Genomic DNA, 18475 nt, shown 5'->3' with positions numbered 1-18475 from the left:
ATAGCGACAGTGGCCTGTTTAACTTCAAATTTGCAATAGACTCAAACAAAGCCGAAGAGAGCCAACAAGTTCCGACACAACAGCAGACAAGAGCAACGATTCCGAACCATAATAGGCATCCTGGTCCTACGGAAAACATCAAGCCATGCCCGCAACAATCTTACTCTTGGCGCACACCCCTTTGGCAAGAGTCTGGATCGACCCGCTCGAGAGGAGCTCCAGCACCTGCAGATTTGCCTCAAACTCGCGCGTGATAAAGTTGCGAATCTCAATCGCCACGAGCGAGTCGAGCGGGTAATGCGACAGCGACCTCGTGACGTCCATGTCCTCGGCGTCGAGCATCAGCACCGACGCGATCTTGTCCACGAGCCCGCGGCAAACCACATCCTCGGCCTCGGCGCGCGATTTGGCCGCCTTGAGCGCAGCGTTGAACGACACGGCGGCGTTGTTGAGCGACGCATCCTTGGCCGCCGCCTCCTCAGCCGCGATGCGCATCGCCTTGAACTTGGCATCGTCGGTCCAAAACGGCCGCATGCTTGCCGTGATGCGCATGCCTGTGATGGTGTGGTTGTTGCATGTCGAGGCCATGGTGCCGTCAATGGCGGCGTTCAGCAGTGCGAGAACCTCGCTCTCGCAGATACTGTCACTTCCGAGGTTCCTTGCTACTTCGGCGGCCTTTTCGAGGTCCTCGGCTAGATAACCAGAGTCGGAGACGGCGGTTAGATCGAGGGACGAAGCGGGCAGGCCCTGGGCAAGGCGGTGTTGCACTAGTGCGTTGAGGAAGCAGTTTGCTGCACTGTAAGCGGCCTGGCCACGGTTTCCGACCGCGCCCGCAGCGGATGAGATCGCGACGAAGAAATCGAGCGGCGAGTTCGCGAGCGCATGGTGAAAGTTCCACCCGCCTTGAACTTTGCCTTCGATGACCTGGGTATAATCCTCCCACGTCATCTTCTCGAACAAGACATCCTGTGTATGTACCTGTCAGCCTTGCTGCGCGGTGTGCTTCTTACAATTGACGGAACACCTACCCTCAGCACCATGGTGCCGTGCACCACGCCCCGTATAGGAGGCAGCTCACTGAGCCCACTGATGAGTTCGTCAACTTCGGCCTTGTTCACCACATTGCACCGGCGAACCACGATGTTGGCTCCAAGTGCGCCAAGGTCGTCAACGAGTTCTTTTACCCGTCCCGTCACGGAACCGCTCCTGGAAACGAGGACAATGTTCTTGGCGCCCTTGGCCACCATCCACCGAGCCATACTGCGGCCCAGGCCTCCGGTACCGCCGACCAAGATATATGTCGCATCTGGGCGAAGCAGAGGCTTCACCTTCTTCGATCGTGCCGCCTGTTGCAATTGTATCAGCACCCTCTCTGCATGCGGATAGCACGGCCCACTCACCTTCACAATGTCAGTGGGTTTCGCGACAACCACAAGCTTGCCCAGCGTCCTGCCACTTTGCTGGGCCTTCAACGCGGACTCAACATCTGAAATCGGGAATGTCGTAACCGGCGTTACAGGCCGGATCTTTCCGTACTTCAAGAGCTGCGACACGTCTGCGAGAAGGCGCTTGATGATCTTCGGCCTTTCATCGAGAAGAGTGAACAGATCGAGTGACATGAAACTGGCGTTGTTGTCGATATTCGTAACTTCCAATCGCGTCTTCGAGCTTGCATCCCTTCTGCCAAGCTCTATGAACCGACCGAATTTGCTCAGGCATTTCCAAGACTCGCGAGCTCCGTCACCCGTCAGTGAGTTGAGGATGACATCCACCCCTCGTCCACTTGTCGCTCGGCGAATTGCATCGCCAAAGGATGTGTTTCGACTGTATAAGATGTGGTCATCGGGCAGCCCATACTCATTCGACAGCAGTTCTTTCTTCTCGGCGCTGCTGACAGTAACAAAGACCTCGGCCCCGATCATCTGCGCGACGCAGATGGCTGCTTGGCCGACGGCGCCAGCCGCTGAGTGAATCAGGACAGTCTCTTCTTCGCTCAGCCGGCCAAGCTCGGCCAAGGCGTAGTACGCCGTAGCATAAGCGAGCGGAAGAGTCGCGGCCGCCTCGAAGGTGATGCCTGCAGGCAGCTTAAAGGAAAAAGCGGCTTTTGCCCGCGCTCGGGTGGCAAGCGCGCCCTGCGTCAACCCTGCCACTCGATCGCCGATTCGGAAGCCTGAAACATTGGGTCCAACGGCCGTAACCACTCCACTTGCCTCGATTCCGAAGTTGCTGACGGGGATTTGGGCTTTGGCAGCCATGCTGTCTCTGATGTTCAGTCCGATTGCCTTGACCTCAATCTCAACCTCATCGTCCTCCAAAGGCTTCTCAACAGCTGGGTCATCAACGAAATGGATTGTTTCCAAGGCGCCTGGGGCCGAAAGCACCATCTTGAGGGCTCGATTGTCCTCCCCAAACGGGGTAGGCTCGAGTGTCGACGGATTTGTCTGTTTATGAACATATCCGTTCATTTCAGTATCATGGACAATCCGTGGTGTGAAGTATTCTCCGGCTCTCTCCATGAACTCCAGTTCACCAGTCGCAGATGATTCTGCACTGAACACGGACTTGAACACTCTCATGATAACTCTAATCGTATCCGTTTCGGGAAGCGGTGACGCTGCGTCCAGATCGAGTGTTGCAAATTTGAGGGCGGTTTCCGATCGTATGGTCCTACTCAGGCCTGTCACCATGTTGGCCTCGGGATTGGTAGACTCGCTGTAGGCCCCGCGGACAACCCATAGCACGCCCTGGACACTCGTCAAGAGCTTTTGGATACTCTCGAACTGAGCTGGTGTAAGTGTGGCGAGGAACGGCTGGTGTAGCTCATTCAGGAAGACGCAAATCTTTCCAGCAGGCTCCACCGTTTGCAAAGTGCCAACCTCCGGCAGCTTCCCCGTGGCCTGCTCAATGGCATTTGCCAAACCCATGGCCACAAGGTCCTGGAAGTCAGAGTTCTCATGAATTATAACAACATCAGTATGATCCGGGAGGTATTGTGCGTCGCCAGCGACGTCCTGGATCCGTTCCCATTCGAGCTTGTAACAGAGATCCCTTGGGGCATTGAGATCCGTCTTAGTATCACCATCCAGAATGGGAGAGATGGTGAGACCATCTATAGTAACCAGACTCTCCAGGAATTCGTCGCTGGAAACCGCTTCCATCCGCACCTTCGTCGGCTTCGGGGTGGCGAGCTCAATTTCGCCCTCGCAAACAGCACGGACCGTGCTGCCAGGCTCCTTCGAGAACTTTGTGATGTTCGGCGAGATGGAGATATGATCGACCGAGCTCGGGAGATAGACGGTCCCAATTGCCCGCCGGCCAGCGCCAACAATGGGCCAGTACATCTCGATGATGGATTCGAGGAGGGCTGGCTGTACGACCGCATCCGTCAGGTAGCCATTGGGCATCTCTTTCGCAACATCCGTCACCACAATATCCCCAACTGCATGCAAATCCGACGCGAGACAACTGGCCACTCCTTGGAAGACAGGCCCATATGACACCCCCAACTCTGTGAGAGTTTCATACATCTCGCGCGGAGTAACTGAAACTGCTACAGGTTTGCCGTCTCCGAGGAGCGCGGACTGGAGACGAGCTTTGGAGTCACCATCTCGCCTGGAGCTGTCAACCTCGTTATTATCCGCTTCCAGCACAGCAATGAGACCGACGCAGTGCTCTGTCCAGCCTTGTTCAAGCGACCACGAGCAGATCCTGAACTCGTCCCAGAGATCAGACGGAACAAGTGTACCTTCTTGATGGCGGCGAAGAGTGATGGTCATCTCCGTATCCTTGTCCGGGATGACGAGGGGCTTGATGACATTGACCTCCTTCAACTCGAACTTGCCGATCGGGATGTCCCTGGCTGCAGCCCTTTGAGCAGCCGCCTCGACCGCCATAGATACAAATCCAGACATGGGGAATATGGTCAGGGACTGGATCTTGTGGTGCTGCAGCCACGGGAGATCATCCAAGCGGACAATATTGCGCCAAATGGGCTCCAGGTCGCTCGAGTAGTTGGCCAGCGTTCCTAGTATGTCGCTTCTCGTTCCCTGGGCATGCTTGTGCATATTCGTGAAACGAGATTCCTGCCAGTATTTGGATGAATAGTTCCAGGGGTATCGCGGCAGATCAGTAAGCAAGACCGGGGGTTTGGTCGGTTTGGGGAAGTTGATGGCGCCAAAATCGAGGTTCGCACCTCTGGTGAACAGACTCGCCGCGAGTTCCATGGCTGTCTCCACTGCATCTCGTTTCCGAATGAGAGCGGAAGCATAAGGTATCTTTGGAGCACTGCCGCCGACCTCTTTCAGGACCTGCTTGATAGGGCCCTGAAGTCCCGAGTGCGGTCCTAGCTCCACCAACATATTGACACCGTGCTTGTGTTCTCCTGTCGGTTCGAGCATGCTCTGCAGTGCCTCTGAGAAGCGCACTGGACAAGTCAAGTTGTCTACCCAATAGCCGGGTTGCAACTCTGTGCCGTCGACGAGACGCCCATACAGGGATGAATGGAATCTGATGTCCGTAGGAACAGGCGGCGGTAGCTCGGCAATGGCAGCGCGATACTCTTTAGCAACCAAGTTCATGTGATGGGAATGGTATGCGACGTCGACAACGAGACGCCTATTGAAGAGTTGTTTCTCTTCGCAGATCTTTTCGAGTTCGGCGATGGCAGGCTCGTCTCCGGAGATTGTCAGGCTCGACGGACTGTTGTAGCACGCAATGCGGGCTTCTCTCTCCTGGAGGCCTTCCAGAAGAGGCAAGAATTCCTCTTTACTTCCACCAACGGCCATCATGCGACCCCGCAATTCGGGGTGCTCCCGCTTGAGAATGGGGATGAGCCTCCCACGGTGATATGCGATAGCCATGGCCGAGTCGAAGTCAATGATTTCCGCGGCGTAGGCGGCGGCAATCTCTCCGCTTGAATGGCCGGCAACAGCTGTTGGACGAACACCCCATGATCGCAGCAAGTCTATGAGCGCCAGCTGGACTGCAGTGCATGATGGCTGGCTGATATGTGCCTCGCTGATCTTGCTTGTTTTCGCGTCCCTGCTAAGTTCCTCTATAGTACATGTTAGCAATGCCCTGGCAATCTATGGAGCGCTGATCGCGGATGAAGTCTTACCAATGAGCGACCACTCGGCTCCGTTCTGGATCAAGCACTGATCGGCCCGCTCGATACTCCTGGTGAAGGTCGGATATTGCTCGAAGAGTTCACGTCCCATGGCAAACCATTGCGCGCCTTGTCCAGTGAGAATAAACCCGACCCGAAGAGGCTCCGTCTCTTTGCCAGGAGTGAACTTTTCACCATTGATGGCCTCGATGAGCTCAAAGGAGTTGAGAGCGGGAATGGCAACTCTCCATTGCAGAAGGGAACGGCGCTGGCCCAAGGTGTATGCAAGGTTTGCCGTAAGGTCCTTCTGAAAAATCTCTGGGCGTTGCTCAAGGTAGATGACTATGTTCTTCATCGCTTGAGAGAGCGCCGCCTTGTCGTTGGCTGATATGACGTAGAGCTTCCGCCCCTGCCCTGCACTTTCCGGAGTGTCATCGCCGGGAGTAAGGGGTGCCTTCTGCCCGCGATGTGGCGCAGCCTCCAAGACCACATGCCCATTCGTACCTCCGAAACCAAAGTTGTTGACACTGATATACTTCTTCCCTCTAGGCCACGGTCGTTGGGCGACGGGGACCTTGAGGTTCCACTCCTTCCAGGGAATCTTTGGATTCGGCCGCTTGAAGTCATAGTTTGGAAGGATAAAACCCCGCTCGAGCATAAGCGCGGCCTTTATTATGCCAGCGATGCCTTCCCAGTGTCAGCAGTTCACGTTGCCCACGATGTTGCACTACGGAGGTGTAACATACCTGATGCCCCTTCGAGGTGACCAATATTAGATTTGACAGAACCTATCCACAAGGGGTCTCGTAACGTCCTGTTTTGCCCTAGCACGTTGTGCAGAGCGGTAGCCTCGATGGGATCACCAACTCGTGTACCAGTTCCATGGGCCTCCACAAAACCGCAGTCATTGGGATCGAGCCCAGCATTCCTGTAGACTTGCCTCATGAGGTCCTCTGACCGTGGAGCTGGTTAGCTGAAGCTTAATCATTTCCAAGTGGGACCACTAACCTTGTGCCGCTCCATTTGGCATAGTGATTCCGGGCGTCTTGCCATCTTGATTGAGCCCGGTTCCTACGATAACAGCGCGGACGGGGTCGTTGTCCCTGATTGCTTGGTCAAGGGGCTTCAGCACGATCATGCCGCAACCTTCACCGCGGCCAAAGCCAGTTCCTCTGTCGTCGAATGCAAAAGAACGACCGGAGTCCGAAAGCAGTCTAAATTCCTCCGTTAGAGCTCTGTTCTGATTTGGGACTCTAGAGGAAACGAGAAAAGCCTACGTACCTGCAAGTAGAAAAAGAAATCCAAAACTCTGGCAGCATGTTGAGGTGGCAGCCGCCAACCAGGGCACAGCTGGTCTCACCGGCTCTTAGACTTTGACAAGCTAGGTGCACCGCAACCATGCTAGATGAGCATGCCGTGTCTGACGTAAAGCTTGGACCCCTCAAGTCAAAGAAATGAGATATGCGGTTAGACTGCATCGCGTATGCACAGCCTGTGAAAAAGAGTCAGTGTGCTGTTTTGGGTAGTCCTGGGGTGTGGTGTATATTGCTCACCGGTTGCCTGGTGCATGGGTATCGTGTCTGAGTCTCTAAACAGGTGCGATTCGTACTCGGGAAATGATCCACCGATGAAGACACCAACATCCTTTCCAACAATAGTGTGCTTCGGTATTCCGGCGCTCTCGAGGGCTTCAAAGGTGCATTCAAGAAGAAGGCGTTGCTGGGGGTCCATGGAGATGGCCTCTTTCTCCGTGAGCCCAAAGAACGGGGCGTCAAAGGCGGCAAGATCGACGTTGAGGAAGTTACCGCCGATGGGGTTCAAGGCACCTCCCTTGCCGGGGTTGGGATGGTAAAACCGAGCGTTGTCAAATCTCTCTTTAGGGATCTCAGTCCATCCTGAGCGGGCTCTGGCAAGTAGTTCCCAGAACTCGGCAGGCGTGGAGACATTTCCGGGCATGCGGCAAGCCATGCCAACAATGGCGATGGGCATGGGCTTGTGAGAACTCGGCGTTGAGGTGCCGTTGGCATAGCCGTTGGTGCCATTGGTGAAGCCATTGGTAGTCCCGTTTGAGTAGCCGTTGCTATGTCCGTTGGGATGCCCATTCGTCTGCTGAGCGCCGTTTGTGACGTGGAAGTAGCCGTTCAGGCTCTCGCCAGAGGCGCTGGCGGTGGAGCTATTCGGCGTGACGGCAATCGGGGCCATGGCAGACCTGGGCTCCCGTCTCGCAGCAATGCTGCAGACAGTGACGTGCTTGGGTGCTTGGCGGCTATATGTAACAGGAAGTCTGCCCAGACATGGAAGACTAACGACTTGCTCTGTGGCCGGGCCAGAGTGCTTGGAGAGTTTGGCTTCGGTTCTCGGCTTATATGTCGGGGGAGATGAGATTATCCCAGGACCGGGCTGGGTGGCCAGATGTCCAGAGGCTTCCTTGGTCGATTCGCCTCTCGGTTCGATCAAACTATAGTCTATCGGCCAGTTGCGGCAAGCAGACCAGAAGCTCCCGCCATACCGGTCTGATAGTGGCCGGGGCACCGGCGACGGAACCCACAGTCATGGTTACTAAATTAGGATAGCAAGGTCGATCCGGCAGCAATGTCAATATGAGCAGCAATATCGGCCGAGTGCAGACGAGACGGTCGGTTGGCATTCCCGGCTTGTGCCTGTGCAAGGATTAAGGTCTCGAACTTTGCCAGATCAACCCTCCCGGGCACGTTCCCCATTCGGAGGTATGGAAGCCAGGAAGTCAGGCGTACACATATCGAGCTCAGGTAACACGGTCGTCTATCATGCACGTTGCGGGGGCTTTCAAGATGTTCCCAGGCCGTGCCATGGTTACTTCAATGAGCTCGGAGCTTTCCGAGAGCTCATCAGCAGAAAGTTTCCGGGCCATGAGGGTTGAATGAGGGCGGAGATGCCGTGGTCAGCAGCCGACAGCCGCAGATCCATTGTGAGTGTTGAATCTGTGGGGGCGTTTTGCTCCAGCAGGTAAGCTGTCGTCCTCTGAGCTTGGCCCCCTAAATGATCTTGGACGTGATTTGAGGCGGACGCGACGTGCGGCGGCTAATGTCATGGAAAGTGTTTCGTTCTGAGTGAAGATATGAAGTGGTGCGAGGCAGGAGGCAAGAGCCAACGGGGGAAGTGGTTGGACCAGGGTAGCAGTGGATGGAGATTGCCGTCGAGGGAAGTAGCGCCTCGTGAGTACCGAAAAGGGGAAAGCCCCTTATCGATATGCGGTAAAACGCTAGGGGGTTACGTTACGTTGCACCTGCCCTGCAAGAGTGGGTTAACAGGGCTGTTATCGGTACTTGACTCGGAATGCTGCCGAGCATCAGCCATTTTCACGTTAAGTTGTGGAGTAGAACTCGATACCTCCCGTCTTCACGGACTGTGGGGAAGATGGGGGAACGGTATGTACACTAAGCAATGCTAAGCATGCATGAGACGGCAAAAATGGACCTCAATCTATTGAGGATATCCAACGTGCACTCTGCATTATCAATCTCAAGTAGCCTAATTCTCATGACTGCCGTGCTCGCGAATCAGGGGAAGCGAAAGCTACCGCCCCTCAAATCAAGCTTTCTCTCCAAACAGCCTCATGCACAAGGGAGCTCACTGCAGCATTATGTTACGGTAGCTACCTAGGTAAGCACCTTATAGTACCTCCAGTATTGCGAATAGTGTATGGTAAGGTAGGTAGTGTTGGTATGGTAGCAAAGTTGCCTTGCCTATGTTTCCTTGTCTTGGTTGGACTTTTGAAGGGTTTGACAGAGCCTTATGCACAATCGGTCTGACTTCAAGCAGCAAGAACGTACTACCTTACTAACTTTGACTTGCAGGCTGTCAACTTCTGCTTCTGCTGCCAGGAAACGCAGGATATCTACAATTCTACATGGGACCCGGTAACTACAAGTACCTATGGAACTGGCTAAGAGTGCAGGACCGACCCAGCAGGGGTCGCGCAAGTTGACCAGCACCTAACACATATCACATGGGGTGTTGATCCATCATCTATCTCTGACGGAAAACCCCAGCAAAGAGGCGGTATTTCCTCTTCGAGCTCGGCTTCAAATTCGCCATTTGATTAGAATACTACTGCCATACTGGACGGAGCCTCATCCGAGATCGCCCCCTTGAAATGGACGGCGGAGTAGCGCCTGCCTTTTTTCTACTTCGTTTTTACCTCTTTTTATTTTCTTCTCTATTTCTTTGTGAAGCTGTAGGTCTCTAAGTATCTAGCATCCCGTCCAAGCAACCCACATCGGAACCCTCCCACGTCCCGAACCGGGTTGACCAAGTTGGGACGACAGCGGCATCTAGCCGTTTTTAGTCTCATTTGCCTAGGTACTAGTACTTAGCCAAGCTTCCGAATCCCCTTCCCTTCTTCCATGGCATTTGTCACCTTTTCCCGGCTACAAGGAACCGTGAGCTTACGTGTCCGGCGAGTTACATGGACTACTGCTAGTAGCACATCCAACTGACCGGTCGATTCGCGGTATATTGCCTCAACTGCCGAGTTCGCCTACCGAATGGTCATTGGTGACTGGTTGACTTGGGATGCTTTGTGTAATTCAAGCCGTACGACACGTCGTTGATTTTGCATAGAGGCGGTTCACTCCAACACGCTATCTCACACTGAGAACGCCGGCACACGTTATCCATCATCAGCTCTTGACGTCTTGGCAAGATGAGATTCCTCTGCCTGCCTGGTGCCTATGGCAGTTCCGATGTGAGTATCTGAGCGCCGTCGGCGCTGACTATTGAGCATCATAGGAGCTAACCCATGCGAAAGAAATTCCAGGTGCAGTTGGGTACGGCCGCTGTACGCATGTGCTCTTTACTCCTTAGCAGCTAACATGAAAAAGCACCCATCGTCAAGGAGCTGACTGAAGACGCCACCGCCACCTTCCACTTCATCCACGGTCCTTGCAAGGCGATTCCTCCAGACGGGTTTGAAGAGTACTTTGGGAAGCCGCCCTATTATCGCTTCATCGAGCCGGACGAGGATGTGGAGAAGACAGAGCGGGACGACGTGCTGGCGCGGATTCGAGACTTTCCCGACTGCGAGACGCCCGAGGACACGATGCGCGAGCTGATGCGAGAAGGGATTGCGCCGTCGCACCGCAGCACGGCCAACGCGCTCAAGTACCTGACCAAGATCATGCAGGAACGGGGCCCGTTTGAGGGCATCATTGGCTACTCGGAGGGCGCAACGGTGGCTGCCACGCTCCTCCTTCATGAACAGCGCCGGTTCAAGAAGAAGGGCATTAAGCCCATGTTCAAGTACGCCATCTTTTTCGCTGGCTGGCCGCCGGTAGACCCGGACACGTACGCCATGGTCCTGAGTGATGAGTCGGATACCATGATTGAGATTCCCACGTGCCACATTAGTAAGGATATTGTTCATCGTTTCGAGACACGATTGCTAATCAAATTGCAGTTGGCTCACTGGACCCGTACGTTCATGGTTCGCTGGCGCTCTACAACATTTGCGACCCCGACACGGCCTACCTCTTTGACCATGCCAAGGGCCATACGCTGCCACGGGACAAGGACACAGTGAAGGAGCTCGGAGATGTGGTCCGGGAAGCTATCAAGACGTACGATATACGCCCATAAGCGCATATTGGCATTGCGATTCATCGTCTGTGCAAATGTATATACCGTAGATCCAGCTACAATGGACTTTGCTTTGTTGGTCTTGTACCTGAGTTTTTTCTTGAAACGACATCGTCTTGTGTTTACCCTGGTACAGTACGTTCAATTTGATGTCACAATGGCTAGGTACAAACGCATGCCCTACATGCACTACTACATGTGGAAAACGCAATCTGCGATTCGGATTCAAAGCCTCCTCACAAGTTGTATCATGATAGGTAGCTTGCGTAACGTGCTTTGGGTACCGATCCGAGAGAAGCTATTCAGGGGTAAGGGGTAAGGTACAACGCAGGCCCCAGCTTCCTGGATCCTGGTCAGGACATGACGACGCTCACCTTCGGTCCAGCTAATTGCCACTATTTTTATCATTGTCCAAGTCCCGGTCGCGAGCTCTGGACGAGCGGGAAAACACTTTGGAAGTGCAGCATATCGGCGACGGATTCCAGGATACTGGCGAAAGACAAGACCTTATCCATACCTGTGGCGTGACACACAGATAGGAGACCCCCACGAGATAGGCAGCCGAGCCGCTGGTGTTGTTGCTTGAAGTCGAGCCGCTCGGATAAGGTTCAATGTTGTCGGCTGTGGAAGCGGCGATATGGAAGAGAGGTACAGGTTGAAAATGAGAAAGCGGGAGGGGAGGTTTGCACTGTAGGAGCAGGAGATGGCCAAGCCAGACTCACTGCTACTGAGAGTACCGAAGGTATGAAACTGCCACGATGTCCGGGATTTGCCGTTGCAGACGAATTCGTTTACATGCTAGGTATCCTTCCAACGTCCAAGATGATACTGGGTCTTGGCTGGCCTAGCGACTAGTATCAATGAATCTGGTGCAATGTAGATGTAGTATTGTATCGCCGACCTGCAGTACCGTGTAGTACGTACCGAGGTTACATAAGTCACAGTTTGCGGTTAAATCAGAAGCCAATCCCACGAGGGAGTTGCATATCGGATGGTTCAATGTACACTTCTGCATACCCATCGTCGGTAGATTACCCGAAGAGCAGGGTGCCGACATGAACCTCGAGGCTAAGAACGGGGCTCGGGAGTTAAGACAAGGGGGCAGGGGACGGAGGCGGAAACATTGCGTAGCATGTGCCTCTTTATCATCCAGTCAGGTGAAATACCCAGAGCAACATATCGGTTCTGCATTCAGCCTAGGATTGACATTAAACTTCTTTGATCCGTCAGGCAGCTCTGGCACATGCTATCGGCAGGAGAAATGCAGGGCATATTCACCCACTGGCAGATATCTGCCCACTGGTACATGTAGCTTCGCGGCGATGGCTTCAGCGCAATCAGAGAGCGGCACAAGAACACTTTGCGTTCATGATAGGTACTTCTAAGGTAGGTACACATGTACCTATTTGCTCTCATGATGCTTGTGTGATATCTAGCATATATGCAGTGGCCCCCTACGACCTACGAACTACTGGTATGTATGTACAGAATACCTACTCCTTCCCGTCTATATCTTCCGATATCAGGTGTTTCTATTGGCCATATGTTGTGCCTTGCATTAAAATCCGACACCCAATGAGTGAGGTGACCAGACTTACACGCCACTGGCAGTGACCAAATACAATGTATGTACAAGAGAGATCGACCAGCTACGGTTCCCGTTAACGGCTCGGATGTGGTTCCGTAAATACCAGGCCACCGTGACCGCGGGTGAAGCAGATCGCCTAAACACAAAGAAAAAGGGAGTAAGGAGCCTCGCTTGGAAGTTGGGAAACTGCATTATCACAATTCAAGAACCCCCCTTTTTTCCTTTTCATGCCAGAAGTGGCCGCATTTCGAGGGAGCGTCGTCATGCTTATATCACAGAACGATAGATAAAGACGCTCCGGGCAAACCGATCCATATTTTTTGCTTCAGGGGTAAATTGCCCGCATATTGCCCGCATATTAGGTCTCGTTCTGGATGAGCACCCCGGGCGGGGGAAAGAATGTTTCGCAGAACAAGCAACTTAAGCATCGGTGCCTTGCCTACCTTGGGTAGTAGGTGGCCTTTCGGCCCTGAGACTCGGAACTGCCATCGCATCATCTTAGTGCTCTAAGCTGCAGACATCTGGCAACTGCACTGAAGGTGGCTCACATACTCGGGCGGAGGTTCTGGACCATTGGCTGTGCCTGTAGTATCAGGTGCATCACTGGTCCACCTGCTAGATACCTACCCATCTCCTGCTGGATCTAGACAGCAAGACGTGCCTAGGCCGCTTCAGCGCTTGCCCAGTCCAGCAAAGCTGCCAGTGCTATGAGTACCCAAGGCTCTTAAGCATACTATGCCTGAACGGTGGCAGCCGCGTAGCAAGAGAACGTACAGGTACCGGAACCTCAAGGCAGGCTTCCACCGCTCGTCCCCTATCCACCGCCGGGCTCCCGGACATCGAAGTGCTGGGGCTAGCCGTACCATCGCCGGCATACCCACCTGCCATGGCTAGTACTCACCCAGCAGCAAGGGAGTTGGGGAAGGGGCACTCAACCATCACCTCTGCACCAGCACTCACTGCCAATGCTCCGTCAGATGAGCAGGCAAATGTGAAGATGGTAGATGAGACTCATGGTGGTCCAAATCAGGGACCTGTTCCAGTCAACAACGCTCCTGTGACCCAGTCAAGCCCGTCACCCCCTAAACAGGAGAAGAAGAACCCATTGCTGCTGAAGCCCGAGTACAAGACAGCAATCCGGGATTTCATAGTGAGTCTCATCCCAGTACAATACGTGATGATGCCGTTCACGTCGTACTGAACATTGAACGCAGCGTATCTTTAGCTTCTCGACATGGCTGGACAGACTTGTCCTCCTCGCAGCCGTCATCACCTCGCTAGGGGCAGGAGTCACGATGCCCATCATGAACATTGTGTTTGGTGAGCATATCTGCGGTCTGCGTGCCTGCTCTGAACACTAACCGATTCGTACCATAGGCCGGATGGTGGGCTCGTTCACTGGATATTTCAGCCCGCAGCCCTTCACGACGTATGAAATGTTTGAAGAAGCCATCAGGACTTGCGCGTAAGCTGTTCAACTCACAACCACATAATGTCAGCTTAGAACTAAAGTACAACCAGCTTATATCTCGTTGGCTTGTTCTTCATCAGACTTGCCCTCGACTACGTCGCTTATGTGAGTATCCGTCTCGGCTCACCTCAAGACCAACCCTCCCCCTGAGTCTTCATGTCTACGACGAGTCTCAACTGCTAACCCAGAACTCACCTGCAAGATGGGCTTCCGCATGAGCAGCATGCGCATCTCAGCCGCAATCCGACTGGAATACATAAAAGCCCTCTTCGCGCAGCCCATTTCAACCCTCGACATTCTCCCCCCAGGCCAAACAGCCGCCATCATCACCGTGACAGCCAGCACTCTCCAAATAGGCATCTCCGAAAAGCTCTCGGCGTTTCTCCAGTCCACCTCTACTGTACTCTCTGCTTTTGTCATTGCGCTCTGCTACAGCTGGCACCTGACGCTTGTCACCAGCAGCGGACTGCTGCTGATTATCATTGTGTATGCTGTGACGACCCCGTTCCTGGTGAAGCGCTTGAACGAGGTGCAGTATGCAGATATCCAGGCGTCAACTACGGCAAACGAAATCTTTGGGTCGGTGAGGATGGTGGCCGCGTGTGGTGCTGAGAGGAAGATGGCACGGCGGTATGCCCGATGGGTGGATGAGTCCCGCCGCAGAGGGTTGAGGATGGCCAAGTGGATTGCGCTGCAGCAGGCTCCTGGTAGGTTTCATAATGGCTATTACTTTGCAGCGGCGCTGTTAGTATCTAGATACTGACATAGCTGTTCACGTGCAGTTCAGTTTGCGGTTTACGGGTAAGCCGCTTCATGGATACAACCCCTGACCCCTGAAAATGTAAACAAAATGCGCTGGGCTGACGAATTCTACTAATAAACCAGCACCTTCGCCCTCGCCTTCTGGTACTCCCTGCGGATGCACATGGGACTACAACTCAACAGCGCCGAGACGCTGATCGTGTAAGTGCCCCTGCCCCGGTCCAACTCGCAAGCCTCCATCTCACCCCGTAGTATTTACCACTACTAACGTACTTTACCTGTTCCATTATGTGCCCACAAGCGTCCTCATGTCAGTCATGTTAATGACGACCTCGATCGGGGGCATCACCGCCCCTTTGTCAGCGGCAGCGCGCGCAGCCAGCGCCGCCACGGTGTTTTACACCATCATTGACGCCCCGAGGCCGGCCAAGACCGGACTGCTCACAGAACCCGAGGTGTCTGCCGCTGAGGACATTGTCCTCGAGCACGTCAACTTTGCATACCCGGCCAGACCCGACCTCAAGATCCTTGACGACCTGTGCCTCCGGCTGCCTGCGGGAAAGGTCACGGCCATTGTCGGCCCGTCGGGTTCCGGGAAGAGCACTATTGTGGGACTGCTGGAGAGGTGGTATGAGATTGAGGCTTATGAGAGTGGGGATATCGTAGGCATCCCCTTTTATTATGTCCACCAATCTTCCAGTCAGCCATGCATTTGTATGGGTATCAGGCCTAATGCGATTTTCCCTTGTAGAGCCTGTTCTGGCGCAACGGCTCCATCACCGTCGGCGGGCGACCCCTGAGGGAGATTGACCTGAAGTGGTGGCGACGACAGATCGGCCTCGTCCAGCAGGAGCCGGCGCTCTTCAACAACACCATCTATGCCAACGTCGAGTTTGGCCTTGTCGGCACCGAGTGGGAGCATGCTGATGCTGAGGTCAAGGAGGACCTTGTCAAGCAGGCTTGCGTCGAGGCCTTTGCTGATGAGTTCATCAGCCGTCTGCCAGAGGTTTGTGTCTATTCTAGATGCTTGATAATATATACTAATAGGTCTGCAGGGTTACATGACCGTAGTCGGAGACGCGGGCATCAAGCTCAGCGGCGGGCAGCGCCAGCGGCTGGCCATTGCACGGAGCATCGTCAAGCGGCCCAAGATCCTGATACTGGACGAGGCAACGAGCAGCATTGATGTCCGTGGTGAGCAGATCGTCCAGGCAGCACTTGAAAAGGTCTCCAAGAACAGAACCACGCTGGTGATTGCGCACCGCTTAGCCACCGTCAAGAAGGCAGACAACATCGTTGTCCTCCGCAAAGGCAAGGTCATTCAACAGGGCACCCATGACAGCCTGATGCAGCAGGAAGGAGGGCCGTACTGGACGCTTGCCACGGCTCAGCAGCTTCATGTTGTGTCGTCCGAGGAGGAGGATGATGGTGAGTTGAAGTTGAAGCTAAAGGCTGTTGAAGGGGAGATCACCGAGAAGAAAAGTACCACGACTATTGGTACATGTACGGACAGCACGCTGGTGGAGACGACAACAACACCCTCTGCTGCCTCCGAGGGTGGTTCGGCAAAAGAGCCAAAGACCAGGGGATTCTGGAAGAGTTTTGGCTTGCTGCTCCGAGAACAAAGGCACCAGAAAGGGTGGTATGCGGTGCTGCTGCTGAGTGCGTTGGGCGGCGGAGGTAGGCCTATTCGCTTCTTTGTTTACTTACCCCTGATTGTTGTCATGGAGCGAAACTGACTGGACACCCTCGCGCATAGCCAGCCAGCCCATCCAGGCGTATCTATTTGCTACCGAAATTACGCTCTTCCAGTTCTGGGGCGACTTCCTTCCGGCTCTGGCAAACTTTTGGAGTCTGATGTTCGTCATGCTTGCCATCTTCGTCGCGATAAGCTACTTCGCGCTGGGGTGGTCTTCATCAAGCCTTGCCTTTGTAAGTGTCTACTAGCGTTCCTCACCAAGTTATACTGATTCCTGCAGCACATCACCCACTACTACCGCGGCGAGTACTTCCACAATATCCTGTCCAAATCCGTAGCCTTCTTTGACGCCGACAACCACTCCGTCGGGGCGCTGACGGCGCAGCTGGCCACGGATCCGAGCCAGCTGCAGGAGTTGCTGGGCACCAACATGGCCTTTGTCGTCATCTCGGTGCTCAACATTGTTGGGTGCGTGGTGCTGGCCTTTTACTTTGGCTGGAAGCTCACCATTGTGACGCTGTGCTCGTCCATGCCCCTGATCATCGCGGCCGCGTTTTTCCGGATCCGGTACGAAACACAGTTTGAGAAGATGAACAACCAGGTCTTTGCCGAGAGCGCAAAGTTTGCCACAGAGGCCATCGGTGCCTTCAGGACAGTGTCTGCCCTGACGCTTGAAGACGCCATCACCAAGCGCTATGAGACGCTCTTGCAGGAGCATATCAGGATGGCGTTTGTAAAGTCCAGCTGGACAACTTTAATTTTTGCCATGGCCGATAGTGTAGCCCTGCTGTGCACGGCGTTTGTGCTGTGGTGAGTTGCAGCTGTGATCATATCTCGAAGACAAGGAAGGGACTAACCCTCGTGCGAACAGGTACGGCGGAACGCTCATGCTTAATCTGGAGTACACGTCGTTCCAGTACATGGTTGTCTACATTGCCGTTTTGCAGGTTGGTCATCCTTGATCTGTCACGGCGTCGAGTTTCCTACAGGGAGTGGTAGTGCTTACATGCGGTCAGGGGGGCCTTGGAGCCGGCCGATGGCTGAGCTATGCACCAAGTAGGACTTCATAACTCCTAACTCCATTGCCTTGCGAAGAGAACTGACGGGTGCATAGACATTGCCCAAGCATCGGTTGCCGCAAGCCGGATCATTGACATGAGAGGCAAGGATCAAGTAGACGGGAAGCTAATCTCCTTAGACACGGGCAACATCGGGGATGACGATATGGGAGTCAAGATCGAGTTTCAAGATGTCTGGTTTAGATACCCGACACGGGATGTGCCCATACTGAACGGGCTGAGTTTGACGGTAAGGAAATCAACAACCTTGTTCTTGATGTAGTGGCTGACGTGTGCTCGCCAGATCAACAAGGGGCAGTTTGCGGCGATTGTAGGCCCATCAGGTAAGCACCCTGCCGAGTCACTACTACTAGTAATGAAGGATGCAACTAACATGGCACCAGGGTCCGGGAAAACGACTGTTATCTCCTTGCTCGAGAGGTCCGTCGGTAACACCGACACCCCTGATCTGTTAGCACTCCCGTCAACAACTACTAACACACCAACATAACAACAGATTCTACACCGCCAACGCAGGCCACATCCTCTACAACGGCCTGGACGTGTCCAATCTCAGCATCGACCACTACCGTCGCGAAATCTCGCTCGTCTCGCAAGAGGCCAGCCTCTTCGACGGAACCCTGCGCGAGAACATCCTGCTCGGCGTCGACGAGCCCACCACCACCACAGAGGCACAACTGCACCAGGCATGCCGCGATGCCGAGATCCACGATTTCATCGCCTCCCTGCCTGAAGGGTACGACACACAAATCGGCAGCCGGGGCGTGACCCTGTCGGGGGGACAGAAACAGCGGCTTGCCATCGCCCGCGCCCTGATCCGCAACCCGCGCCTGCTGCTCTTGGACGAGGCCACGTCTAACCTGGACGCCGAGACGGAACGGGCTGTGCAGGCTGTGTTTGAGAAGAATAGGAGGAATAGGACTATGGTGGTTGTGGCGCACAGGCTGGCTACGGTGCAGAATGCTGATGTGATCTTTGTGTTGGCTGATGGGAGGGTGGTGGAAAAGGGGCGTCATGCGGAGCTTTTGGGGAAAAAGGGGGTGTACTACCAGATGGTAAGTCATTCTTATCTCCCTTGAAGGACTCAAGTTGAACGCCTTGCTGACGGCTTGCAGTGCCAGTCACAAGCCCTGGATAGGTAGTAGTGTTTGGAAAG

The 18475-nt window shown here is 54.3% G+C and overlaps 3 protein-coding genes across 3 annotated transcripts; 2 read left to right on the top strand and 1 right to left on the bottom strand.

Moving 5' to 3' along the window:
• Positions 1-138: 138 nt before the first annotated feature.
• On the bottom strand, positions 139-7306 carry N656DRAFT_708921 (polyketide synthase; the record flags this gene model as incomplete). Its single annotated transcript, XM_064811550.1, has 8 exons — positions 139-966; positions 1029-1346; positions 1401-5053; positions 5117-5791; positions 5851-6057; positions 6113-6318; positions 6386-6596; positions 6658-7306. The coding sequence occupies 8 exons, from the start codon at positions 7304-7306 to the stop codon at positions 139-141; spliced, it is 6747 nt and encodes a 2248-aa protein (XP_064670501.1).
• Positions 7307-9788: 2482 nt separating this feature from the next.
• On the top strand, positions 9789-10720 carry N656DRAFT_708962 (uncharacterized protein; the record flags this gene model as incomplete). Its single annotated transcript, XM_064811554.1, has 4 exons — positions 9789-9830; positions 9894-9912; positions 9967-10491; positions 10542-10720. The coding sequence occupies 4 exons, from the start codon at positions 9789-9791 to the stop codon at positions 10718-10720; spliced, it is 765 nt and encodes a 254-aa protein (XP_064670500.1).
• Positions 10721-12726: 2006 nt separating this feature from the next.
• On the top strand, positions 12727-18461 carry N656DRAFT_753069 (P-loop containing nucleoside triphosphate hydrolase protein; the record flags this gene model as incomplete). Its single annotated transcript, XM_064813053.1, has 19 exons — positions 12727-13458; positions 13523-13628; positions 13686-13773; positions 13830-13884; positions 13982-14486; positions 14562-14580; positions 14665-14742; positions 14843-15203; positions 15293-15547; positions 15597-16221; positions 16301-16473; positions 16521-17050; positions 17112-17187; positions 17257-17296; positions 17355-17548; positions 17603-17642; positions 17703-17769; positions 17816-18374; positions 18435-18461. The coding sequence occupies exons 1-19, from the start codon at positions 13195-13197 to the stop codon at positions 18459-18461; spliced, it is 4062 nt and encodes a 1353-aa protein (XP_064670499.1). The 5' UTR covers positions 12727-13194.
• Positions 18462-18475: the final 14 nt, after the last annotated feature.

The sequence above is a fragment of the Canariomyces notabilis genome (assembly GCF_033297395.1).
Source record: "Canariomyces notabilis strain CBS 508.74 unplaced genomic scaffold N656scaffold_10, whole genome shotgun sequence".
Lineage (NCBI taxonomy): Eukaryota > Fungi > Ascomycota > Sordariomycetes > Sordariales > Chaetomiaceae > Canariomyces > Canariomyces notabilis.
The sequence above is the reverse complement of the archived record's forward strand: the minus strand, read 5'-3'. Positions and strand labels throughout refer to the sequence as shown.